General features: G+C 39.0%; 1 protein-coding gene across 2 annotated transcripts in view; it reads left to right on the plus strand.

Moving 5' to 3' along the window:
• UAP1 (UDP-N-acetylglucosamine pyrophosphorylase 1) overlaps window positions 1–20,492 on the plus strand; it is a 37,902-nt gene extending 17,410 nt beyond the window's left edge. For both annotated transcript variants that reach the window (XM_023190351.2, XM_023190352.2), the window contains exons 4-10: window positions 329–504; window positions 2,180–2,352; window positions 8,390–8,583; window positions 9,596–9,736; window positions 11,006–11,194; window positions 18,433–18,499; window positions 19,924–20,492. In XM_023190351.2, the coding sequence (XP_023046119.1) occupies window positions 329–504; window positions 2,180–2,352; window positions 8,390–8,583; window positions 9,596–9,736; window positions 11,006–11,194; window positions 18,433–18,499; window positions 19,924–20,016 (1,033 nt within the window). In that variant the 3' untranslated portion in view covers window positions 20,017–20,492. The remainder of the gene's footprint in view (window positions 1–328; window positions 505–2,179; window positions 2,353–8,389; window positions 8,584–9,595; window positions 9,737–11,005; window positions 11,195–18,432; window positions 18,500–19,923) is intronic.
• Window positions 20,493–20,939: the final 447 nt, after the last annotated feature.

Here is a 20,939-nt window from a genome sequence, read left to right on the forward strand (position 1 = left end):
TAGGCTTTTCAAATTTAAAATACACTTTCACAGAGTTCCAAAATGTTTCCTTAAGCCATTTTATAGGTTCTCTGGAAGGAGTTATGTTTAGTATGTTTAATATTGTTAAGTAGATTTATTTCATACCTAAGAGGTGATGAAATTACTGAAAGAAATTTCCCTTGGGAAACAGCTAATGAATGTATCTTACCCAAGAAAAATATGAAGGAAGTCAAAATAATAAGCAAGTACTTTCAAAGATATCTTTAGCTTAGGAAATAGACAGAACTTTATTTTGCCCTAGTCCACCTAGCACGATTGCTTAGAAGATCTAATTTTCTCTTGTAAGGTATATAATGACCAGTGGCAGAACAATGGAATCTACAAAGGAGTTCTTCACCAAGCACAAGTACTTTGGTTTAAAAAAAGAGAATGTAATCTTTTTTCAGCAAGGAATGCTCCCCGCCATGAGTTTTGATGGGAAAATTATTTTGGAAGAGAAGAACAAAGTTTCTATGGCTCCAGGTTTGTAATCATCCTTATTTAATGGTGACTAGAAAGGCTAACAACCTAAATCATCAAATGTTGATTTGCTTTTTAACATGGTGATTTGAGTATTTAAACATGAATATGTATGTGTTTTTTGCAGCTTGGAAATAATTTAAAAAGATGAAAATGCCCGTTGGTGGAATGGATACACTTTTATACTTGTTGTTGATGTCTGCTCTGTGATGGAGCAACTTGAGGAACATTCAGGGTATTCATTCTCTATAATAAGTATTTTATTTTATTTTTTATTTTTTAAATTTTTGAGACAGAGTCTTACTCTGTTGCCCAGGCTGGAATGCAGTGGTACAATCTCCGCTCACTGCAATCTCCGCCTACTGGGTTCAAGTGATTCTCCTGCCTCAGCCTCCTGAGTAGCTGGGATTACAGGCACGTGCCACCATGCCTGGCTAATTTTTTGTACTTTTTTGTAGAGATGGAATTTCACCACGTTGGCTAGGCTGGTCTCCTGACCTCAAGTAATCTACCTGCCTTGGCCTCCCAAAGTGCTGGGATTACAGGTGTGAGCCACCGTGCCCAGCCATATAGCAAATATTTTCTATATACTGCAATGTTCGTGGCTACATTATTTATTATAGTAAAAACTTGAAACCATACGCTATGTACTAAATGAGAGGCTAAATTAAGTTTATAAATAGCATTAATTCTTAAATAGCATTAAAATAATTGGTGGCATTAAATGATAAACATTATTTCAGTAGGTTAAGTAAGGGAATGCAAAATGAAAAACTACATACAGTCTATGATTAGGGCCACTGCTTTGCACAGTTCCAGATAGTGCATGCACATCGTGGTTTGTTAATGGGACCTACTAGAATGGGACAGTGTATTGCCTGTGTAGCCACATTCAGTGACCTTGAGTACAACGTCAATCTGTAAAAATAGACCTACTGACAGATTTATATTTATGTGAATCTGTACTTGGAGGAAAGGCTGAAAAGAAATTAATGGTATTAACAGTGGTGCTCTCTAGATGTAGGCTTTTATTTCATCTTAATTCTGTTGGTTAATGGAAGAGTTACTATTCTTAGCTGTATTTTGTGAAATTGTCTAATTTTTCATCACTTAAGCTGTGGCTAAGGTTGTTATTGGACAAAGTACATTAAAGCAACATTATAAATAGATGGAGAAACAAGGGGCTTTATATCTAGTTTAAATCACCTTAGGCCTTCATATCAGTCTATTTTTTAACACGATTTGATATAAAATACTTACGTATTTTTATTTTTGACGTGGGTGAAATTGTTAGCGTCAGAGTTATAAATACAGAGCCTACTTATATCATACAAATGTTAATGAAGCTTGATATGAAATAATCATTGCCTGATAAAGGATTTTATATCATACAATATATTATTAAAAGGGGCTGAGTTAAAAAGAAAGATACGGTTTTTGGGGTTGCCTGATCTTACATTGATAGTGTTATTCTCTGGATACTTAATGCTAAGTAACCTTCAAAATCCTATAGTTTAATTTTTTGACACCTGATTCCTTCCTTATGGATATTCACTTTTCTTGCCTTTGTAAAGCGAATTTTGGTTTTTAGGGATCTTGACCCTAGTTTGGAAACAATCTTTGTGTTGCCTTTATAATGGATTTTGATGTGCTACTAATGAGCTATTTTGTTTTTCAGATGGGAATGGTGGTCTTTATCGGGCACTTGCAGCCCAGAATATTGTGGAGGATATGGAGCAAAGGGGCATTTGGAGCATTCATGTCTATTGTGTTGACAACATATTAGTAAAAGTGGCAGACCCACGGTTCATTGGATTTTGCATTCAGAAAGGAGCAGACTGTGGAGCAAAGGTAATGCCTTTCTCAACTATGGTGAGGCTTTTCATGGTCTTTCTCTGTCATATATGCATTCCAGAATTCAAACCAAGTTTATTAGGGTGATTTGAATATTTTAGAACCATTTATCTCTCTAAGGTAACTAAACGGTCCCACACCTACTTTTTTCCTTAAATTGGCAAGACTTGATTCTAGAAGTAATGTTGTATACTTATCAATCACAGGTAAGAGTTTAAAGTATGTGAGGAGGATTTGTAAGTACTTGGGAAAGTGGTCATCACTAGACCTGGGTTGGATTCATTAATACCAAATTGTGTTCAATCAGATTAAGCCAACTTTTTTCCTGTGACAAAGTTATTGGAGTAGGAAAGGAAAATGTGGTAGAAATAACAGATTTAGACTTCCTAAGTCAGGTGACAAGGTATCATGATGTTCTTTCGAATAATTTGGAAATAGGTAAGTTGGGCATAAGGACAATTAAAGAGATAAATACTTTCTTGAATGACCACACACAGACTGGTACTAAGTTGGAGGGAGGTTTGTAATGATATGTAATGATTCTGTTCTTGGCATTGTACTTTTCAACATGTTTTTTGTTGTATAGATTATATGTCTTTATGGTAGCAAAAAAAATATGTATTATAGCTAGAAATAAAATAGCAAACATGCAAACCTTTAAAAACACTTTGGAAGACTTAAAAATATTGATATAAACATTACTAGAAGTCTGTAAAGGTATCCATTCTCATCAAAAACAGTGTAATACAATCCAGTCAAAATCACAGTGAGACTATTTTGGGGACACTTGACAGAATGATTGCAAAGTTTAGAATAAACGTGTAAAGGTGGCCAGGAAAATGTTGAAAAAGGATGAAGATAAGCGAGGAAAGGGGGCCAAAGACAATCTATCAAGCATTAAAAGGAATTGTAAATTAAAAGAGTGTGGTACTAGAACCAAAATAGAATGACAGATTAATGAAAATAATGTAGGTCAGTCAGAAACACATCTGTGTATGTATAAGGACACATTTTATAAAATATGGTATTTCAAATCAGTGGAGGAAATGAATGAAATAACTGGCTAACAATAAAGTAAGATCTCTCTGTCAAAGTTCATACAAATATTAATTTTAGGTGAATTACAGTTAAGTATTTTAAAAGGAAGCCATAAAGGTATTAGAAGAAAATTAGAATAATTTTACAATTGTGATGCAAAGGGAAGACCTTTCTACCAAAAGCAGTAACTGTATAGACTTCTGACAAAAACAAATTAGATTTCAAAGTATTTTGAAATATCCGTATTTAAAAAGAAGATCTGCCAAATAAGTGATTTTTCTCAAAGTTAATCTAGAAATTTTATGCAAAGTCACATCTGAAGCTGAAATCTTAAATTTACTGATACAAGTTTTGAGAGATTAAGCTGATGGACCTAATAAGCCTCCTCTGGACTCTGAAAATAAGAGTTGGTTTAGTTCATTTATTTAAGACTTCTGTATACCCTGTGAGTATCTGAACTGTATTTTTTTTTTTTTTTTCAAGCCACAGACTCACTGTGTCATCCAGGCTGGAGTGCAGTGGCAGGATCTCAGCTCACTGCAACCTCTACCTCCTGGGTTCAAGTGATTCTCCTGCCTCACCCTCCCCGGTAGCTGGGATTATAGGCACACGCCTTCCACTTGGTGTCACTCTATTTTTTTTTTTTTTTTTTTGAGACGGAGTCTTGCACTGTCGCCTGGGCTGGAGTGCAGTGGCATGATCTCAGCTCACTGCAACCTCCTCCTCCCAGGTTCAGGCAGTTCTCCTGCCTCAGCCTCCTGAGTAGCTGGGATTATAGGCATTCACCACCAGACCCAGCAAATTTTTTTGTATTTTCAGTAGAGACGGGGTTTCACTATGTTGGCCAGGCTGGTCTCAAACGCCTGACCTTATGATCCACCTGCCTCGGCCTCCCAAAATGCTGGGATTACAGGCGTGAACCACTGTGCCCGGCCGGTGTCACTCGTTTTTTCTAAAATAGAAACTTAAAATTTTACTCTTAAGAGCTTCAGAACCAATTTAAACTTTATGCAATCAGAGAGTGTTCAACCTGGAAGGGACCCCAGAGATGATCTGGTCAACCTGTTTGATCTCAGAAATGAGAATCCTGAGTTCTAGTACTTTGTTTGTTTGTTTATTTATTTTTTGATAGGGTCTAGCTCTGTTGCCTAGGCTGGAGTGCAGTGATGTGATCTTGGCTCACTGCAACTTCTGCCTCCAGGCTCAAGCAATTCTCCTGCCTCAGCCTCTGGAGTAGCTGGTACCACGAGCATGCACCACCATGCCTGGTTAATTTTTTTGGGTCTTTTTGTATTTTTAGTAGAGACAGGGTTTTGCTATGTTGCCCAGGCTGGCCTTGAACTTTTGACCTCAGGTGATCTGCCCGCTTTGGCCTTTTGCTGGGATTACAGGCGTGAGCCAACGCACCCGGCCAGAGTTCTAGTACTTTATAAGACCCAGGCTCAAGGTTCTTTATCACATTAGCAGAGCCACGATTAGAGTTCGTGTTTCCCAACTTCCTAGTCTTATATTATATTACATTATAGAACCATACTCTTTAGATTAGTTAAGTTTTGCTGACAGCTCAAAAATCTTTAAACTGGTGTGCTAACTTTTGTGAGTACACTAATCACGCAAAGATGCAAGTGTTGTCACTCCTCTCCATTACCTGTGGGCTCTGTAGGGTAATTCCAGACTGAATCTTCCTTGCAAAGACTCTCACTGTTTAGTCCTGTGTCTGGCATGTAATGTAGTAGTCACTCAGTGAATGAATAAGTAAATATTCAGATGGAACCAAAATATAACTAGACTGGCATATATTAAAATCTTTTAGAAATGTTAGAAGCCATTTATGTAATTGCTCCCCTGCCCTTTTAAAATAAGAAAATCAAAGCGTTAGAATATGTGTTTTAAAACACGTAAGTTAGGGGATGATTCATATTGTGGTAGTAGAATTATTTGCAGTACTTTATTTTTATTGTATTTATTTATTTTGAGACAGGGTCTCACTCTGCCACCCGGGCTGGTGTGCAGTGGCATTATTATGGCTTCAGTGCAGCCTCGACCTCCTGGGTTCAGGTGATCCTGTCACCTCAGCCTCCTGAGTAGCTGGGACTACAGGCACCTGGCACTATGCCTGGCTAATTTTTGTCTTTTTTGTAGAGATGGGGTTTTGCTGTGTTGCCCAGGCTGGTCTCGAAATCCTGAGCTCAAGCAATATGCCTGCCTGAGCCTTCCAAATTGCTGGGATTACAGGTGTGAGCCATTGTGCCTGGCCTACAGTACTTTAATAGGCCCCTGTCTTGGTGCATTAAGTATTTTTTATGGAGTGAGGAACATGAGAAAAGACTGAAACAGTGAGGTAATTTGCAAAAGTGCAAAGTTAAAAAGGCAGGAACCATTGTTAATTGAAGATCATTTTGTAAAGCAATTGTAGTAACTCTGAGGTTAAAGTGTTATTTTGTACTCAGCTTTTCTTTCAGCTCACTGCAACCTCTGCCTACCGGGTTCAAGTGATCCTCCTGCTCAGCCTCCCAAGTAGCTGGGATTACAGGCATGTGCCACCACACCTGGCTAATTTACCATGTTGGCCAGGCTGGTCTCTTAACTCCAGATCTCAAGTGATCTACCTGCCTTGGCCTCCTGGAGTGCTGGGATTATAGGCGTGAGCCACTGCGCCTGGCCCTGGACTCAGTTTTTCTGGATTAAACTTGTGAAATAATGAGTAAACCTTTTAAGTTTATACTGTATATCTTTTCTTTGTGTGTGTTTTTTTTTTTTTTTTTTTTGAGGAGGTGGAGTCTTTCTCTTTTTGTCCAAGCTGGAGTGCAATGGCGCAGTCTTGGCTCACTGCTATCTCCGCCTCCCAGGTTCAAGTGATTCTTCTGCCTCAGCCTCCCGAATCGCTGGGATTATAGTGCCTGCCACTATTCCTGGCTAATTTTGTTTTAAATTTTCTGTAGAGATGGGGTTTCACCATGTTGGCCAGGCTGGTCTTGAACTCCTGACCTCAGGTGATCTACCCACCTCAGCTTCCCAAAGTGCTGAGATTACAGGCGTGAGCTACCACACCCGGTCTATGCTTTGTATCTTTTCTGTATAATATAAATTGATTCCCACTTCATGCAGTTTACAAATACTTTCTTCTGTAATGTAGACTTTTATAATATTTGGAGGTTAATAGCTGCCGTAGAAGTAAGCCTTTGGGAAATGTAAAATGTGAATATACATATTTTTATTTTTATGGCTGGTTGGGAGTAGGCGTATATAGCGGTGATTGGAAAATAAACCTGTGTGTGTTAAAAAAAAAAAAAAATGAGAATAAGGGGAATCTATCCCAAATTCCCTGCCTAGTAAGATACCCACTGTAGGTAAAGTACATGAAGTAAGAGGTGGTGATGGGTTGGTAGATAAGAATTATAAATAGGCCCCTGATTGATTTAAATGATTTGCTGCATAATGTTCCCCTTCAGTTTAATCTAATTCCTTGGTAGAAAGTTTCTTTTCATTAAGAACTGTGTTCCTTTCAGGGTGGCAAACAGTGAACCACACAGCAGGCTTACTTATCCAGCAGCTCTGCCTCACCCAGCTAGACTCAGTGCCTATATCTCTAATTGCTGTGTAAATGAAGTTCTCAATAGTGCCTTTAGTTTTCTGGACGAGACTGCTACTGACTTGTATTTATTTTAAGAAAGCGGTTGTTGAAGAAAAGTTTTAACTTTATTAATATAATTTCATGTCCACTTAGGATAGACTTGTCAAAGTGGGGACAGAGTTTTAAACATATTTTGAAGCATGCTGAATTGATAATTGGATAGGACAAATAAAACAATACCTTCAAATAAATATGCATTTTTGAGACAGGGTCTTACTCTGTTGCCCAGGCTGGAGTGGAGTGCAGTGGTGCAATCACGTTTCACTGTAGCCTCAACCTCCCCAGACTCAGGTGATCCTCTTGCCTCAGCCTCCCTAGTAGCTGAGACTCCAGCATGCCACCACGCCTGGCTGATTTTTTTATTTTTTAAATAGAGACCAGGGTTTCACTTTGTTGCCTAGGTTGACAAATATTTTTTATTGTTTGATTCTTTGGTTGGATATTTATCTCATCTGAACCTTGATTTTATATTAGTTCATTGTATATAGTTCTTTTATAATTTTCTTGTAAACACTTAAGTCAGTGATGTGTGGGATTAGTGTGGTGGCACACCAAAATCACCTGTGAGGTTTTTAAAAATTACATATTCTTACATTTTCTCTCTGATTTTAGTATGCCCTCTTTTCTCAGCTCCCCATCAGCCCAGAGCCTTTGATAAATTGTCACATCACTGGTTTTCAAAATTAATTTTTTGAAATATAGAATCACTTATTTCAAACAAAATTGAGTATACAAAACAGATAAATATGGTTGGGTTTTCTGATTAAAGTTGGAGTGGGAGGCTAGTGACCTGCCTGCCCTAAACCCCTTTACCTGCTACTCAGGTCCCTGAAAAACAAGAAAAATGCCATATTCACTAATGAAAATTAAAGAAATGCTATTTTCAAATGAAATATTGGGCAATAGAAAATGAGAGACAAAATGCCTAACTTAGGTCTTTTGTGAATCCCAGAGAAATTTCATTTTGTTTATTATCAAAGTAATTGAGTGTGGTTAAGGATAAATTAAACAAAAAGTACAAGATACATGGGGAATGTTGACTCCTGATTTAGTTATTCCCAGTCCAATGTGATTTACTCTGTGCTGGATATATATATATATATATATATATGATGGAATTTCTAGCCCATGGTTTAGTTAGGTGATAAGTAGGAAGGAAATAATGTACCTCATTTCCGGTTGGAAAATGCCTGTCAAGGTATATAAAGATGGATAGTTGATTGTCTAAAGTTAAAGATTCTTCTTGGCTTTATACCTTTTAGTGTAAGCAAATTTGTAAATATCATCTTTGACAATGGCAAATCTCCAAAGAAACATTTAATTCCATTTCTTCCTCTACTGTTGTCTTTCTTTGGTGGACAGGTGGTGGAAAAAACGAACCCTACAGAACCAGTTGGAGTGGTTTGCCGAGTGGATGGAGTTTACCAGGTGGTAGAATATAGTGAGATTTCCCTGGCAACAGCTCAAAAACGAAGCTCAGATGGACGACTGCTGTTCAATGCAGGGAACATTGCCAACCATTTCTTCACTGTACCATTTCTGAGAGATGTTGTCAAGTATGGGCAAGATGGGGGCCTTTTAAAATTATATTTATTGTTAATCAGAAACTAAGACACTTGAGAGGGACACAGATACCCCAAATCCATATCCCACAGAATTCATCTTTCCCGAGGATCACTTATCAAATGGACATGTATCTCATGTTGTGATTGTTTTTAGTAAGATGTATTGTAAGGCGGGAATCATCGGAGCCCATTCCCCAGCACATTAATGGGAGGCCAAAGCATTTCTCCCTTCTCACCTTCCCACCCCCAACTATGTGCTAGGTTCTGTTGAAGCAAAGAATAAGAAATGAAACTTTCTTTACCACAACTGTGAACTTTTTAAAAATACAGATACTCACCCTACCCCAACTGAATTAGAATTTCAGGAGGTGGGTTCGGTGCATCTGTATTTTTAGGAAGCTGTCCTCAGAGTTCTAATTCAGCTGATTCCCAAACTGGCATTTAGAAACTAGTGTGCTAAAGAATAAAGAAAGAACTTGACATCTGCATGAAAATCAGTGGGTAGTGCTACAAAGGATAAAATAAGAGCTATTTTATCCCACCGTAGTTTTAAATGAAGGACATTCTCACTATCAATTTCACTTAGCTTTTAGACATTCAAGATGACTGACTACTTTTTAAAAAGTTAATACGCCTTAGAATATCAACTCCAGTTCCAGAATATTTCCCATTCTATGCCATTTGTAGCTGTGTTTTTGTTTCATCCATAGTAACTTAATGCATTTTTTAATGTACACGTATACAGTTTTAAGGCATTTGTAATGAATACAGTTTTAATGCACACATACACAGTTTTAGTGGAGACCGTTATTTGATTTTTTAAAAAATAGATTATTCGGGGAAAGCTATTCATTTACTATTTAAATATGAACTGAAACTTAAATGCTCTTCACTTTGAAAATCTTAGTATTGGTTGTTGACACATTTGCTCCTGAGTGTTATAAGATTTTCTGGCATTTTAAATCTGAAACATGATTATATCTTTTCTCCTCCTACTTCTTAGTGTTTATGAACCTCAGTTGCAGCACCATGTGGCTCAAAAGAAGATTCCTTATGTGGATACCCAAGGACATTTAGTTAAGCCAGACAAACCCAATGGAATAAAGATGGAAAAATTTGTCTTTGACATCTTCCAGTTTGCAAAGTATGCTTTGAATAGTACCAGTAAGGTTAAATAAGTGTCTTAAAATGCTGCTTTTCACTCTCTTAGGCATGAAACTGTTTACAAGCCTAAGGAAACATTTGATAGCACATATCTCACATGGCATTTTGATTGTGAGTATGCAGTCTAGATTCATTATGGTTCTCTAGAATAAAACCAGGAGTGTGATCTGAGTTGCCTATGAGTACAACATTTTTTTTTAATCAACTAGTTTCTGGCTCCTATAAAGTTTTTTTTTCATATGTATATATTTATTAAATGAGATGGGTTCTTCCTATGTTGAGCAGGCGGGTCTCAAACTCGCGGCCTCAAGTGATCGTCCCATCTCGGTTGCGCAAAGTGCTGGGATTACAGGCTTGAGCCACTGTGCCCTGCCTTGGTCCTGTAAAGTTGTTAAAGTCGTTTATTTTGGATGAGAAACTGAAAAGGTTAAGATAAAGAATTGACCCGTTTTGTATTTAGGATATCTTCTTACTGCCCTGTGAATAAATGTTTTAGTAAACATGTTTTTAGATTATATAGCTTTCTATAAAGATCACATTTGATGTTGAGATGCTTGTCTCAGAATTTGATGAGTGCAAAAATGAGGAAGACAAATAATCTGTATAAAATTAATGTGTGGTGGCTCATGCCTGTAATCCAGCAGTTTGGGAGGCTGAGGCGGGTTGATGACTTGAGGCCAAGGAGTTGGAGACCAGCCTGGGCAACATGGTGAAACCCTGTCTCTACTAACAGTACAAAAATTAGCCGGGCGTGGTGGTGCATGCCTGAAGTCCCAGTTGCTCAGAAGGCTGAGGTGAGAGAATCTCTTGAACCCAGGAGATGGAGGTTGCAGTGAGCTGAGATTGCGCCACTGCAGTCCAGCCTGGGTGACAGAGTGAGACTCTGTCTCAAAAAAAAACCATAAATAAATAAAATGAAGTTAATCTTTCCATTTCTAAATCATCTTTTTTGCCTGTTTTTTTCCCCCCCCCAGAACAGGCACTAATGTGATCTTTGTACATTAGGATTCCTAATATTTCTGACTTCAGATGAACTGTTCTATAGTTGAGGGGGGAAATGATTTCTCATTTTGCATTGAGAAAGAAAATTTCAACTTTCTTTAGTCCAAGGATGAGCAATATTTTATTCATCATTCAAATTGGAATAGGAAAGCCTGTTGTTGAAGACCAAAGGCTTAGCTATATTAAGGGGTTAGAAGCTGTGTATGCAGTTTCATAATAAAGAGGTCTTTATATGGTTTCGCTCTAGGAAGTTTGTGGTGTATGAAGTATTACGGGAAGATGAGTTTTCCCCACTAAAGAATGCTGACAGTCAGAATGGGAAAGACAACCCTACTACTGCAAGGCATGCTTTGATGTCCCTTCATCATTGCTGGGTCCTTAATGCAGGGGGCCACTTCATAGATGAAAATGGCTCTCGCCTTCCAGCAATTCCCCGGTAAGTCAGTATCTTTTCTCTTTTGTATGAATGCTTTCTTGGACTTTTCCTCTTGGACTACTTCCTCTCTCTCTCTGTATTCCTAGATCTTTTTTAAAAAACAAAGTGTTAATGTGTGAACAGTTCCTGTTGTGAAATAACACTAGCTTTGCCTATTACAAAGAGAATGATTGTTTTACTTTCTTGTGAAGAGCAGTCTTTCAAATCTCTTTCTTTAATTTTTATTTTTTGGAAACAATGCCACTATGACAGCAAAAAGACTTCTACTAAATAACGATCAGAAGATGTTTTTTTTTGGTGTGCCATTGGTTAAAGCCCATCGGTAACACTCTGTACCCCAGGGCAAGTCCTTCAGCCACAGAGGATTGGTTGTTGCTGCCCATGTATCTGTGGCCTCACTACTATTTTTTTTTTTTTTTTTTGAGACAGAGTATCGGTTTGTCACCAGGCTGGAGTGCAGTGGCGCAATCTCAGCTCACTGCAACCTCCACCTCCCGGGTTCAAGCGATTCTCCTACCTCAGCCTCCCAAGTAGCAGGGACTACAGGTGTACACCACTACACCCAGCTAATTTTTGTATTTTTATTAGAGATGGGCTTTCACCTTGTTGGCCAGAGTACTGTTGATCTCCTGACCTTGTGATCCGCCCACCTTGGCCTCCCAAATTGCTGGGACACGCGTGAGCCACTGGGCCCAACCGACCTCACTACCATTAATAGTACTGTCTGTGAGACCCACTCATAGCCCCACCAACCCCAGGCTACCTACAAATTGTAGTCCCATGGCAGTTTTCACTGTCACACTTTCAGATCACTGAGGAAGATGTCTAGAACAGAAGTAAATATCAATTACATTCACTGATACTTTAGAAATGGCCTTGGTTTTGAGCAGTTAAAAAAAGAAGGTATTGTAGCAATTTAAATCCAAGATAAAATACTTTTCAGCTAAATCTGTTTTTGTTTGTTTGTTTGTTTGTTTTTTGGAGCCAGAGTTTCGCTCTTGTCACCCAGGCTGGAGTGCAATGGCACAATCTCTGCCCACTGCAACCTCTGCTTCCTGGGTTCACGTGAGTCTCCTGCCTCAGCCTCCCAAGTAACTGGGGTTACATTTGCCTGCTGTAACGCCTGGCTAATTTTGTATTTTTAGTAGAGACAGGATTCCACCATGTTGGTCAGGCTTGTCCCGAACTCCTGACCTCAGGTGATCCACCCGCTTTGGCCTCTCAAAGTGCTGGGATTACAGGCGTGAGCTGCCATGTCTGGCCAGTCGTTTTTGTTTTTAAGACAAGGTCTTTCTCTGTCAGCCAGGCTGGAGTGCAGTGGCGCGATCTCGGCTCACTTCACCTCCTGGGCTTAAACAATACACCCGCGTCGGCCACCCAAAGTGCTGGGATTTCAGGTGTGAGCTATTGTGCTCAGCCTAAATCTTGTATTTTATGATGAAACCTTCACTGGCACCTAGAATTTCCCCTTCTGAATCATCTGGTGTATCCGTACTTATGTAAAAATCATTCTGCCATTTAATTTATATTCCTAACGGATAAGATGGCTGGCTGCAAGAATGCCTCAATAAATGTTAAAATATTGGGCTGGGTGCGGTGGTTCATGCCTGTAATCCCAGTATTTTGGGAGACTGAGGCAGGTGATTACCTGAGGTCAGAAGTTCAAGACCAGCCTGGCCAACATGGTGAAACCCTGACTCTACTAAATCTACAAAATTAACTGGGCATGGTAGCACACGCCTGTATCCCAGCTACTTGGGCGGCTGAGGCAGGAGAATTGCTTGAACCCAGGAGGGAGAAGTTGCAGTGAGCTGAGACTGTATCATTGCACTCTAGCCTGGGTGACAGAGTGAGACTCCATCTCAAGAAAAAATAATAAAATGTTAGAGAACACATTGGAATTTACTAGTACATAACTGGTTTTCTAAGAAGCAGCAGTGGTAGCTTTCATCTCCCAGTCCAAGGCCACTTTTGGGCTCTGTATTGGTCAACAAGCTTGCTCTTGGCATGTCACGTTGTCCTCATGTTTCATCTTTGGCCATTGAGTTTTATTTTGATTTTTTTTTAACCCCCTTTTGGTCTCCTGGGACAAATTTATGATTTACCATAAATACATACCATTCAATCAAGTATATTTTGCAACTCCATTTCATTGTTATTGTTTGATTTGCTTCCATTCCCATTAATGCTTATTTATTCCCACATAGCAGTGCTACAAATGGGAAGTCAGAGACCAACACAGCTGATGTCAATCACAAGTAAATATACCAGCCTGCCTACAGTGCATGGTGATGGGGCTGTGCTTCCCTCCATACTAACTGGCATCGTAGTTTAGTGCTCTGCCTTTTGGGGGTCTGGAGGGAGGATGGTTGAAGCTTTGGTGTGGGTGCACTGCTTACTTGGTGGCAGGTATCTCTCTGGATAACACTAACTCAGAATCTTGTTGCATGCTGGAAATGGGGAGCATGCTTTACTAAAGAATCTGACCACAGGTGTTAGAACTGGAACTGACAAATTTTACATGATAGATAAGATCCAGAGCAGGTTACAGGTCAGGGAGAACACATTTTGCACCTTTAACATAAGCTTGTATGGGATTAAAAATACCATTCTGAAGATGTGTCTTGTGGAATTGGGTGTATGCTCTCAGTATAAAAGCTGATTGTTCCTGTCGTGTTTGATGGCCCTTGATATGGTGAAAACTGTTCTGTTGATTTATTCTCACACTAATAGCTCTCCTTTTTGGTCACTGCATTAATTTTAGTCAGTTACTATCTTGCTTCTAAGGAATCTTTTAATCTTAATGGCAGATCATTTTTAGTTAGAAATAACACATATCCTCTCCCATCTGGGTACTGACAGAGTTTGGAAAAGCCGTTATCTTTATAGTTTAAGAGACAGCTTGATGTTATTGTTACACTTTGAAAGTTAATGTTTTTAAGGTTGCGTGTGGTGGCTCACGCCTGTAATCCCAGCACTTTGGGAGGCCAAGGGGGGTGGATTTTCTGAGGTCAGGAGTTGGAGACCAGCCTGGCAAATATGGTGAAACCTCATCTCTACTAAAAATACAAAAATTTGTATACGGGCGCAGTGGCTCAAGCCTGTAATCCCAGCACTTTGGGAGGCCGAGACAGGCAGATCATGAGGTTAGGAGATCGAGACCATCCTGGCTAACACGGTGAAACCCCGTCTCTACTAAGAAATACAAAAAACTAGCCGGGCGTGGTGGCGGGCGCCTGTAGGCCCACCTACTCAGGAGGCTGAGGCAGGAGAATGGCGTGAACCCGGGAGGCGGAGGTTGCAGTGAGCTGAGATCCGGCCACTGCACTCTAGCCTGGGCAACAGAGCAAGACTCCGTCTCAAACAAAAAAAAACAAAAATACAAAAATTAGCTGGTGTGGTGGTGCATGCTTGTTAACTAGCTACTCAGGAGGCTCAGGCGGGAGAATCACTTAAACCTGGGAGGCAGAGGTTGCAGTGAGCTGAGATTGCACCATTGTACTCCAGCCTTGGTGACAGAGTAAGACTCCATCTCAAAAAAAAAAAAAAAAAAAAAAGAAAAAAAAGTTTTTAAGGTAATTTGGGAAATATATGTAGGGCAAAATCTGGAGATGGAAATTGTCTCAGAAATAGAGTAGCACTGACATCAGTGTCACCCAAGTGCTTTTTCCTGTTTGTGCCATTCCTCTGCCCAAATTCCTGTGAGTGTCAATGTTTCTGGGATGTGACTCTGTAAACAAGGAAGTGGACTCAAAGATCTGATCAATTTCTTATAGGTGCTGTAGATCAGTAGTCCCCAACCTATTTTGGCACCAGGGACTGGCTTTGTGGAAGACAAATTTTCCATGGACTTGGGATGGTGAGGGTGGTTTCAGGATGATTCAAGCACGTTACATTTATAGGACACTTTATTTCTATTATTATTACATTGTAATGACGTAATTATACAACTCACTGTAATGTAGAATCAGTGGGAGCCCTGAGCTTGTTTTCCTGCAACTAAATGGTTCCATTTGGGGATGATGGGAGACATCATCAAGCATTAGATTCTCATGAGGAGCATACAACCTAGATCCCTTACATGGGCAGTTCACAATAGTGTTCACATTCTTATGAGAATCTGTTGCGGCCACTGATCTGACAGGAGATGGAGCTCAGGCAGTAATGTGAGTGGTGGGGAGCGTGTGTAAATACAGACAAAGCTTTACTCACTTGCCCACTGCTCATCTTCTGCTGTGTGGCCCAGGTACTAACAGGCCACAGAGTAGTACCGGTCCATGGCCCAGGGGTTGGGGACCGCTGCCACAGATGGCTATTGTCCCTCATGCCCTGAGAACTGGGATGCAGATCCCTTTGTCACTTTCTGTCTCATCCACCATTTTTAATATATGGAAGCAAACTGCTTTTATATTTAAAAAAGAAAACTTTGACTAAATTTTTTTTGTCATTGAACTGTAGCTTTTAACCTAAGAGTGTAATAGATTCTTAATTATATAACTGAAGACAGCATCTAGCTATCTTAGTTAAGATACAAAAAGCTTTAAACATTATTCTTACTCTTTTATTTAATACCCCCCATCGCCCAGTTTTCTTCATTTTAGTCGTTTGTAGAATAATTAAAGTGAAATCAAAGTGTGGCTTTAAATGATACCATGCACTAAAAAAGAGTTCCTGCATAATCCTTAGCACCAAAGGATGAACTTACACAGCTGAAGAAAATCATGTAATAGTGAGAGATGAAAAGAAAGTATATTATGTAAAAGAGGGAAGAAGCAGCTAGGAGTATTCTGAAAGAATGTAAACAGCCATGCTGAGTTTTGACTCACTATTATTTTTATTTCTCACCTTAATGCTTACTGAATAGTGTTAGCTACCAAAAGGATGCATGGCTAAAGAATTGTGGGGCAGTTGGTATATTGGGCTAATTTGCCTGTATCCTGAGATTTTACATTTGGTGATGGTAGCTTCTGTTTTCCCTCCTTCAGGGCATCCAGTTTTGTTTGCTAAAGTTGACTCCTTAGTTTCTTGGGGTATCTTTGTGGTGGTAGAATGGAAGTTATATATTAAGGCCAGCTGTATATGTGTTTCTTGGGTTCACAACCACCTTCTTCTGTTCCTGCTACACTGAATCCTTCAGGGGTTTATGTGGGACTGGGCTATATACATCTTATTAATGGGTGGGCCCTCATTTTTTCCTTGGCATGCCTACTCAAAATTCATTTGGTTTTGTATGACTTTGAGTTGCCCCGGAAGGTCTGGACTAGACCTCTTGAGCTCTTGTGGTAGAATCTGGCACGTATGTAGACAGGTGTGTGCCCTACTATACCTCCTCTTTTTCTTTCATTAGTTTGTCATCTGTCTATTTTCATAGTGTTATTTGTTCAGACAACAAGCATTGATAGGCCTGCTCACAGGTTTATAGGTGCTATTAGTATTCTAGGTGCTGAAGTATCTTATACAAGAGAATTAAGTCACTTCTTACAGCCTACTGGGATGTTCAAGATGCACATACATAAAAGTTAAGTAAATTTTCAGACAGTATGTGATTATGTGCCAAATGTGTGCTATAGCAATAATAACTTTAGGAGGCAGTGACTTAGCAGGTGTCTAATACATTTATTTTTTATTTATTATTGTTGTTATTATTTTTGAGATAGTGTCTTCCTCAGTCGCCCAGGCTGGAGTGCAGTGGAGCAATCTCAGCTCATTGCAACCTGCGCCTCCCAGGCTCAAGCGATTCTCCTGCCTCAGCCTCCTGAGTAGCTGGGATTACAGATACTCGCCTCCACACCCAGCTAATTTTTTGTATTTTTACTAGAGACGGGGTTTCACCATGTTGGCCAGTCTGGTCTTGAACTCCTGACCTGAGGTGATCTACCCGCCTTGGCCTCCCAAAGTGTTAGGATTACAGGCGCGAGCCACTGCGCCCAGCCACATTTATTTTTTATATGAATAAATGGATGGAGACAATTACTATGAAATGCAGTGGTCAAGAGAAGATTGGGGCTTGAGCCAAATCTTGGAGGATGAGTATGGTTTTTATGGGACCATAATTGAGAATGACTTGGAATAATCCAAAGAGTGTGACTGGTCTGATTTGAGTGGAGAGTCTCAGGATAGGTAAGTTGAAGTAGGATAGAGTGCTTTGAATGCTAGAGAAAGGTTGACCTGTAGTTGAACTCAGAAGCCCTCTGATTTTTATTCACTCCAGCAAAGTTTGAGACTATGTACTTAGGGAAAGAAAAGAAAGAGCTATGGTTTGACAAGAGACTAATATTTTTGTGCCCGGTGTCTTATTGGTAAGATTCTTGAAGCGGCAAGTAACAAAGAAGTCTGATGACTGCAAATGCGTTGACTATTTATTGACTTTTGTGTTAGATAACTTAGAAATTCATTGCTATAAATGTTAGGTTGTGACCTAGATGAAGCAAATAGGGACTTTGACCTTGCCTTTGCTTGAGTGCCTTCTGCCTTAGCTCTTTAGAAAGGGACTTTTGGTAACAGAGAAGTACTTTGAAACATACTGGATAAATCAGCTCAGTTAATCTAGAATATTTGGGATGTACAGAAAAACATGTAGTGGGAAATAATTTAATTGTCCGATAGAACTTTCTGTAGTGAAGGAAATGTTGCATATCTTTGTTGTCCAATTTTGTAGTCATTGGGCATTCATGGCTTCTGAACACTTGAAGTGTGATTATTATGACCAAGAAACTGAATTTTAAATTTTAAATAAATTTTAACTAAGTTTAAGTAGCCCTGTGTGGCTATTGGCTTCTGTATTGGAGAGTACAGCTTTAGAATGTTTGTCAACCTTAGTAGTACCAAGGTAGTGGTGAGAATTAAAATGCAATATGAAGGCTCCAGAGCACCTAGCACTGGGCTTGGCATATAGTATATACCTAGTAAGTAGTTGCCTTTTTATCAAATTGAAACTTGGAAATGGTAAAAAATGAAATGTAGGTAAGGGGACAGTGTATAAAAACTATGAAGTGCTGTAAAGAGCTACCCATAATTATTGGCACTTGCCCCAAATAGTGTCCTTCTGACCTGAGAATTTCATATTAACTTAATCCTCAGGGAATTTAGTGGTCATCAGGGTAGCATCTGTTCCATTTGTTTAACTGGAAGAATTGTTATCTGTAAGCTTCTCAGAGGAAAGTTGATGGTTTGTACTTTTGCTCCGGCAAGTAACATGGGAAGCAAAATCTTTAATACACATTCGTCTTTTTTCTTAGCTTGAAGGATGCCAATGATGTACCAATCCAGTGTGAAATCTCTCCTCTTATCTCCTATGCTGGAGAAGTAAGTCTCCTTTACTTTTTCCTCTATTCTTTTGCAAAGCTTTGTATATTTCAAAATAACGAAAAGGTGGATTTTAAATGTTCTCACCACAAAGAAAGGATAAGTATTTGAGGTGATAGGTATGTTAATTGGCCTTATTTGATTATTCTACAGTGTATACATGTATTGCATTATCACATTGTGTCTCAAAAATATATACAATTATTGTCAATTAAAAATGAAATAAAGTTGGGCACAGTGGCTCACTCCTGTAATCCCAGTACTTTGGGAGGCCAAGGCAAGAGGAGGCTGAGGCAGGAGGGTTGTTTGAGACCAGCCTGGGCAATATAGTGAGACCTTGTCTTTATAAATTAAAAAAAAAATAACAGAAAAAAGCAATAAAACTTTTTTAAAAAGTAGAATTCTGGCATTGTTTTATGTTGAAGTAGGGATGCCCTTAGAGAAGGTGCAGCATTTTCTGATAGTCCTGCCCTGAGGAGCTCTTCCTGGGAACAAGTTGAGAAGCTGCATTTGTTCTGAATTCTTCTCTTTGAGAATTCCTGTTATGGCTTTGCATCTATTCCATAAGTGAGTTAGTTGCCATTTACAGACATCTACAATAGCTAGTCCATTTCACCCACTCATTGAAATGCAGTAGGCTTTTGAAAAATATATAATCACCCTTGTTTTTTAGATAAATCATCTGGCTTTTTAAAAATGCAATGTAACTTTTCTTTCAAGGAGTCTAGCTTGTTCATGTACTTAGTACTGTCACTTTTAAAACTTGGGGATTTAGAGGTCTCTACTCTTTTAATTACGTAATATTTTTCCTGGAGATCTTTGTATTGCTTTGTTGTAGCATTAGAGACAACTTTCTTGCTTAGAAAGTTAACTCTATTGGCCGCTTGTGCTGGCTCATGCCTGTAATCCCAGCACTTTGGGAGGCCAAGGCAGGTAGATCATTTGAGGTCAGGAGTTCGAGACCAGCCTGGTCAACATGATGAAACCTTGTCTCTACTGAAAAATACAAAAAATTAGACGGGTATGGTGGCAGGCGCCCGTAGTCCCACCTACTCAGGAGGCTGAGGCACGAGAATTGCTTGAACCTGGGAGGTGGAGGTTGCAGTGAGCAGAGGGGTGAGACGACTCCGTCTCAAAAAAAAAAAAGTTAATTTTGTGAGAGATGATTGTAGGAAAAATGATTATCATCTTATTAACTGTAGAAATGATAATCAGAGTAATTTTCTTTTTATATTTTTGTTTTATGCTTTTACAAGTCAGTCATTAAGTCTACTCTAAAATGTATATTAAATAGATTTTGACTTCTATATTCTACATCTCAACCTTTTTTGGCATTTGTGCTTTAAATCATCATTATAGCAAGTCCAGCATTGCATGATAAGTGCAGATTTTCTAATTGTGTTTCATTTCAATCTTCTTTTTAGGGTTTAGAAAGTTATGTGGCAGATAAAGAATTCCATGCACCTCTAATCATCGATGAGAATGGAGTTCATGAGCTGGTGAAAAATGGTATTTGAACCAGATACCAAGTTTTGTTTGCCACAATAGGAATAGCTTTTATTTTTGATAGACCAACTGTGAACCTACAAGACCTCTTGGACAACCGAAGTTTAAATATCCACAGGGTTTTATTTTGCTTGTTGAACTCTTACAGCTATTGCACACTTGCCAAGATCCAGATGACTGAACTGCAGATAGCATTTTTATGATTCCCAACTCATTGAAGGTCTTATTTATATAATTTTTTTCCAAGCCAAGGAGACTATTGGCCATCCAGGAAATTTTGTACAGCTGAAATAGAGGCAGGATGTTCAACATCAGTTTACTTGGAGCTGGAAGCATTTGTTTTTGAAGTTGTACATAGTAATAATATGTCATTGTACATGTTGAAAGATTTCTATGGTACTAAAAGTTTGTTTTATTTTATCAAACATCAAGCTTTTTTAAGAAAATAATTGGGCGGTAAAATAAAGGTGTCTTCTTGTCCCTGGAATGTCATTTGTACTTGAAGAAATTTTTTCATTGAGAAAATGTGAAACTTGGGAGAAACTTTAAGATAATGCATAAGAACAAATTGATGATTCAATGAGGCTGCAGAGTCATAGAACTTCTTTCAGTGAATGTCTAACTTTGGGCTTTCTCTTCTTACCACTTCACAGTAGTAGCTCTCATTCAAAGATTTTTTTGTCCCCCTCCCAAAGGGCTATTTGGCAATGTCTGGAGATATTTTTGGTTGTGACAAGTGGGAGGTGAGATGGCACTGGCATCTAATAGGGATTAGGGATGTCACTAAACATCCTACAATGCACAGGACAGTCTCCTACGACAAAGAATTATCTGGCCTAAAGTGTCAATGGTGTCAAGGTTGAGAAACCTTGTTTCAAATTATTCATTTACTCTGTTTTGCTCAAATATTTGGTGGCACTTAGGAATTCAAAAG

The sequence above is a fragment of the Piliocolobus tephrosceles genome, chromosome 1 (genome assembly GCF_002776525.5).
Source record: "Piliocolobus tephrosceles isolate RC106 chromosome 1, ASM277652v3, whole genome shotgun sequence".
Classification (NCBI taxonomy): domain Eukaryota; kingdom Metazoa; phylum Chordata; class Mammalia; order Primates; family Cercopithecidae; genus Piliocolobus; species Piliocolobus tephrosceles.